The sequence below is a fragment of the Papaver somniferum genome, chromosome 3 (genome assembly GCF_003573695.1).
Source record: "Papaver somniferum cultivar HN1 chromosome 3, ASM357369v1, whole genome shotgun sequence".
Taxonomy (NCBI): domain Eukaryota; kingdom Viridiplantae; phylum Streptophyta; class Magnoliopsida; order Ranunculales; family Papaveraceae; genus Papaver; species Papaver somniferum.
In genome coordinates this window covers 29,929,648-29,935,370 of record NC_039360.1, presented here as the reverse complement: position 1 = coordinate 29,935,370, position 5,723 = coordinate 29,929,648, and the positions used below count along the sequence as shown (strand labels likewise).

The 5,723-nt window shown below is 36.9% G+C and overlaps 1 protein-coding gene across 1 annotated transcript; it reads right to left on the bottom strand.

Annotated features, from left to right (window-relative positions):
• Positions 1-1,031: 1,031 nt before the first annotated feature.
• On the bottom strand, positions 1,032-3,225 carry LOC113359228 (protein phosphatase 2C 51-like). Its single transcript, XM_026602897.1, has 3 exons — positions 2,401-3,225; positions 1,711-1,816; positions 1,032-1,336 (listed from the first exon to the last, which is right to left on the bottom strand). Exons 1-3 carry the CDS (start codon positions 3,223-3,225, stop codon positions 1,032-1,034), a joined length of 1,236 nt encoding a protein of 411 aa, XP_026458682.1.
• Positions 3,226-5,723: the final 2,498 nt, after the last annotated feature.

The window sequence follows — 5,723 nt, the reverse complement described above, 5'->3', positions numbered from 1 at the left end:
TAACCAATTTTGATTTCATATTCTCGGCAAAATGTTGAACATGAGCAGTTGGTACTCTATCAGGAATGAGTACCAACCAAGATATTTATCAGGAAATTCAGATAAGTTCTTTTGTATATGATCACCAATAACTCTTCTGCTAGCAACATCCGCAAAACACTTGCTTTTCTCTCTGCTTACAACTTGACCAGCATCATGCTGATAATCCGCAAAACACTTGCTTTTCTCTCATCAATCTTCACCATACTCCAGAGAAAAGAACCCAATATCTAGACTGATTTCTCAAATCGGAAAATCCATTCTTCCCCTTTTGTAACATAACTCAAAAATTAATACTTCCAAACCTATCAATTCATCGTTAAATGATCTCTTGGTTTATAATTAGTTGCTATCAATATGTAACCCTGGATTTAGCAGAAAAGAGTGACGACGGAGAATTGAGAGAGAACAAGACGCAAAGAAATATGAAGAGATAACACCAACCCATCTCTTATACGAGTAAGGCTATAGGGGTAATTTCAAAAGACAAGTTTGACTTTGTCAATGCCTTTGATTAATGGTCCGGGTATTATATTTGACAGAAAGGCCAATTTATAGAAGATTTAAATTTTGTGGACGATTTATTAAATATACGGGCGGAAGATGGTCAATTTATTAGTTTGCCCTTAAATTTAGATAGTTGTGTCATGAATCTATTGGCATAATTGGGTTACCCTCCGTTGTACCATTTTTTGTTCTTGTTATCAATTCTCTTTTTAGTCTTCATGTTTTGTTGTTACAGTAGTTGTGTCGAGTCTATATGAAATTTAACCTTAACTTGAGGAAGATCATGTTCATATCTTCGTAGTCTTTTTATGTTGAAATCTGAACCCATCTAAACCCATCTAGCAACAAATAACCATGAAGCAAATTGTAGACCTATGTACATGACCAATGTCTCTTATGTTTAAATACAATCTTTAAAGAGTTATAGAAAAGAGGGAAGAAATAAACACAAAGATTAACTAAAACAAAAATCATATACCGAGAGATTAACGGTTTGATCTCTTTAACTCAACTACTACTACACTAATGTTGTCTTTGCTCCCTCGAGCCATTGCCAACTCAGCTAGTACAGCTGCAGCCTCACCTGCATTGTTTCTGTTTGAAGACATTGATAATCTCCTCACTAATGTTCGACCTTCTAGACACTTTCTTACGACCTCGCATGCAGTTTCGTTCGTCATAACATCCCACAAGCCGTCACTCGCAAGTACTAAAAATTCATCATTTGTAGTGCGTTCCATCACCGTGACCTCTGGTTCAGAGATGACATATGGTTTAAGGTAATGACCTCCTGCATCAGAATTAGGGGTTACATCAAAGAAATATGATAACGAAATCACGCTCTATATTACTTTAAAACAAGGTTACATACTCTCAGCTCAAATTCACTTCATTAGAGTTACTCACACTATGCCGATCAAAAAGAAAAAAAAAAGAATTACTCACACTATAAACTTAACTGAAAAAGTACTTGAGATTAGATGAACTAAGCATAAATCCAAGGATAAATAATATCCAACCATTTGTACATGTTTGAGCTGATTGTGAATATTAAAGAGTCATTTCTGTTGTTTCTAAATTCTGAGCTAAAATCACTCATTTGTAGCTAGCTTTGCTATAATAACACAAGTAAAACTGAAGACAAAGAAAGAAAAAAATTCATACCTAGGAACCTAGAAGTTGCAAGTACCCCAAGAACACGATAACCATTCCAGTTTATTACTCTTCCACCTGCGGCTTCTACTCTCTCCATTTCATCAGGTCTGTCAGGCTGTTCAATGGAAGTATACATAGATTCCAAAATTAAAAAAAAAATCTAATAATAACATTTCCCGAATGCGATAATTGAACCGAACGGTTAAGACAAAGAAATGTTCCCAATTAGCCATCATACTATTTGTTGTATACGGGACTCGTATTTTATATTTTTTTATCCATTTGACATCCCCTGGTTTCAAAATTGGCAATTTTAAGTACAAATTGGGATAATTTTCTAATAACACGTGACATGTCATATAATGAGCTTTAATTAACGTTGTTTCATCAATAGAAGTAGTTATCCTATTTTGTTCCCTGGAATCTCCACGTAACCGAAGATCTTATTTAGATGACACGTGACATGGCATTAGCTTACTTCACTCATGGCCCACCTGTCAAATCTCAGTCAACTGAAACTCGGAGAGCGAGCCACGTGTCTATCCACCCAGTATCCATACAAAGTTTGAATTAGAAAACTTTTCATTTGTAGTAAATTAATGGAATCAAATGAAACTGTGATCAAAGTAATCAAAAATTTAAGCTAATCAGAAGTATTTAAGCTAATACATAAACAGGAGAGAAAGAGAGTGGTAATACCTTATGATCACGAGATAATGGAATGGCAATACCAGCACGAGAAAGAACAGCTCTAGAATCACCACAGTTTGCAACAACCAATTTATCTTTACCTAAAATGGCAACAACAGCTGTAGAACCGATTGTTTTCATGGACGAACCAGAACCAGAAGTAACCGACCCACTTTGGTTTATTGTATTACTCTCCTCTTCATTTTCGTTTTCAATTCCACTTCCATTAATCTCTTCATCCATTTTATTAAAACACGAGTTCATTATACTTTCCCAGTCAAGTTCATCTTCATGATCACGTTCATCATCACCGGTTTTATTAGGAAAAGTCGGATTAGGATTATCATGAATATTAAGTTCAATTAATTGTCTTTCAATATCTTCGATTTCTTTAGCAAGAACTTGATGTAAACGGTTTCGACATGCTTGAGCAACTTTTGATCCACCATGTCCGTCGTAAACAGCAAAAAAATCAAACCTAATAAACTCGGTTGATAAAAAACCTGGTTCGACAGTTACCGCATCTTCCATTTCTCTTCTTCTTCCACAAATCGACACTGACCCGTACGATGAACATAAAACCCTCCTAGAAACATCTCGCTCTTCATCACGTATTGTTCTTGAAGATGATGAACCTCCGCCACCACCGACTTCAACACTTGGATGAGCCGTTGCTGTTGATGGTGTAGGATTTAGTGTTTTATTACCATTAGACGATGAAGAGCTTGATGATGATGACGACGATGATTTCTTCATCTTAATCTTATTACTGCTATTATTATGAGAAGAGAGATACTCAGTGCTGCTGCTACTTCCGGATATAAGATTCTCCATTGATGACGGTGATTTGATAATAACAGAAGAAGTGGTTTTTAATTGTTGAATTCTAATAAATCTCTGATGATTAATACGTCTATTTCTTTCTCTAGCTTTCTTCCATTGAATTCCGTCATGATCTAGTAATAATAATAACAATCTCATCATCACCGATCAAATCTTCTACTTCTTCTTCATTCAATTCTGAGATAAGAGTTACTTACAGGCAGCAGAGAATTGAAGTCTGTACTAGAAATAACGGCTATCAAACAAACAGCCTAGCGTAGGGTACGTACTAGTGGGAGGGGGAGGATTCAGAAACCAAAAAATTGGAGTTAAGGAAGTAAAAATAAAAAGAAGAAAGATGAGAATCCCATCATCTAACCCGTTAAAACTTTAATTTTTGTCCGATGGATATCAACCACCTGTGTCTTGATACGGCATTCTACTACACTGCTACGTGGATTCTCCAATCGGTCTTTAGTTTCCAGACACGTGTTCATTTCCTGCATGATGATGATGAGATCATCTGTTCTTCCATTGCCACGACAGTTTTACTAGAAAACCTAATAACCCCCAACACAGCTTTCTTTCACTGACATTAATTTATTATTATAGGGTTTTGAGAAGAACTCTGCCTTCATAATACATACACTTAGTCACTTACACAAACGTCTGCGTGGCCGAAAACAAGGTGAAAATCATTTAATTTTGATTTTTAACATTTGACCTTGAATGATCGGTTCTTAGCAAGTGAGGCCTACGTATGGCTTTCATTAGCCGCTCAAGGCCATGAAACAGGTCGGTTTATAAGAACGGTCGGCATTCAACAATGTATGTATAAAACTTTAATAAGACTGACAAAAACAATATGCCGGTCTTCGCAGCAGGTTCTAAAAAAGCCTAAATGCACATGTGCAAGAAGGATTCCAGAAGCATGACGCCCGAGAAGACAATCGGTGTCATATATTCTTAGTTAGTTCGGTGGCTACTCATCAGACTTGGTTGGCTTGCTAAGGGTTTGTAGCCTCCGTGGCAGTACCAGGAGAAAATTCCCGAACATGAGACATCCATATGCTCAAAACCTGAAAATAAATGTACAATTCTGAGCCATGTGTATGACTTTCACTGAAGTTTCTGAGCCACCTGTTATTTTTGAGAAGGTAGCCGCTCAAGGCCATCAAACAGGTCGGTGTAGAACGTTGGACATTCAACAATGTCCCTATAAAAGTTTAATATGACTGAAAAAACAATATGGTCTTCTCAGGTTCTGAAGAATCAAATGATAAAATGCATGTGCGAGAATTTCAAGTATTGCAACACAAAGCAAAAACTGTTGTAGGTCTTGTAGTGTTGTGCTCAGATAATTCTGGCATTCCAGAGGCAGATCTTGGTAACACATTTTCTGAAGTACTCAAAGATGATAATTCAACTTCTATTACTGGAGTGCTATTAACAGGGTACTCTACAGAAATTGGTCCTCCCATGTATTTCTGCTTCCCATCTAAATATTGGAACGCGATAAACTGGATTCGTGCACCCAAAATGTCGAAAAGTTAGGACTGCGCTGTAATAAGAATGACAACAAAGAGGGATATATAAAATGATTGATACCTTTTGTGCATTGAAACAAGAGAAAATCAGTCCGATAGACCCAGTATCTAACAGTTGATACATACCCTGCGTTCGAACATCTGCAGATGGAAATTTTCAAAAATAAACAAAAATAAAATAAAGATGCTCGAGTAGTCAGCAATCAGTACTTGTGACATACCAACATGAGATGGTAGAACTGTGATATGCGGCTGAGAATGGTACCAACCAATTACTCTTGTAGTCCTTCCCGTCGTCTATGTCATTCAGTACTATAGAATTAAGCTCAACATTCAAAGACCCCCTTACACATTTTCAGTTTCCAGATCAATAAAGTACTGATAGCAGAATTTTCAGTTTTTTTTTTCTTCCAAGTAATATATTTCAGCCTGAGCTGATGCTGCTGCCAACTGCTCGGGATTCGTCTCCCCACTCGATCCTTGCGTCAATCCGACCTTGTCTGAGGTGATGCTCCCCAAATTAATGCAGGGGCAATCCCATTTTTTGAGTACTGGTCAGAATGATCAAACAAATACAGTATGAGAAACATAAAAGAAGCTATCTTGCCAACATATCTGCAGAAATGCGATTCAGACCCACTTTCACAGTCTCCCTGAAACACTAGATGAAGTAAAATATGAATCCACTTCACTAAATTCAGACCCAATCATCAAATAAATTACAGAAGAATATACTCAAATGATTGTTGGGGTTTCCTCCTGGTAACGGTCGACTACTTGCATCGGGTGCTCTATCAAACATACACATGAACAACCTAAATATAGATATAGCAAAGCAAACGAGCATAAAACGAGTAAACAATAAAAGCATACCATGACTCGAGATTTATAGTGGTTCGGCAATATGCCTACGTCCACTTGCAATGATGATTCTTTTCACTATAAAGAAAAAACTCCGACGAA

Coding starts and splice junctions, on each gene's coding strand:
- LOC113359228 (XM_026602897.1), bottom strand. CDS start 3,225: ATGGAGAATCTTATATCCGGAAGTAGCAGCAGCACTGAGTATCTCTCT. Junction 1,817..2,400: donor CATTATCTCGTGATCATAAG/GTATTACCACTC, acceptor TCCATTGAACAG/CCTGACAGACCTGATGAAAT. Junction 1,337..1,710: donor TGCAACTTCTAGGTTCCTAG/GTATGAATTTTT, acceptor ATTCTGATGCAG/GAGGTCATTACCTTAAACCA.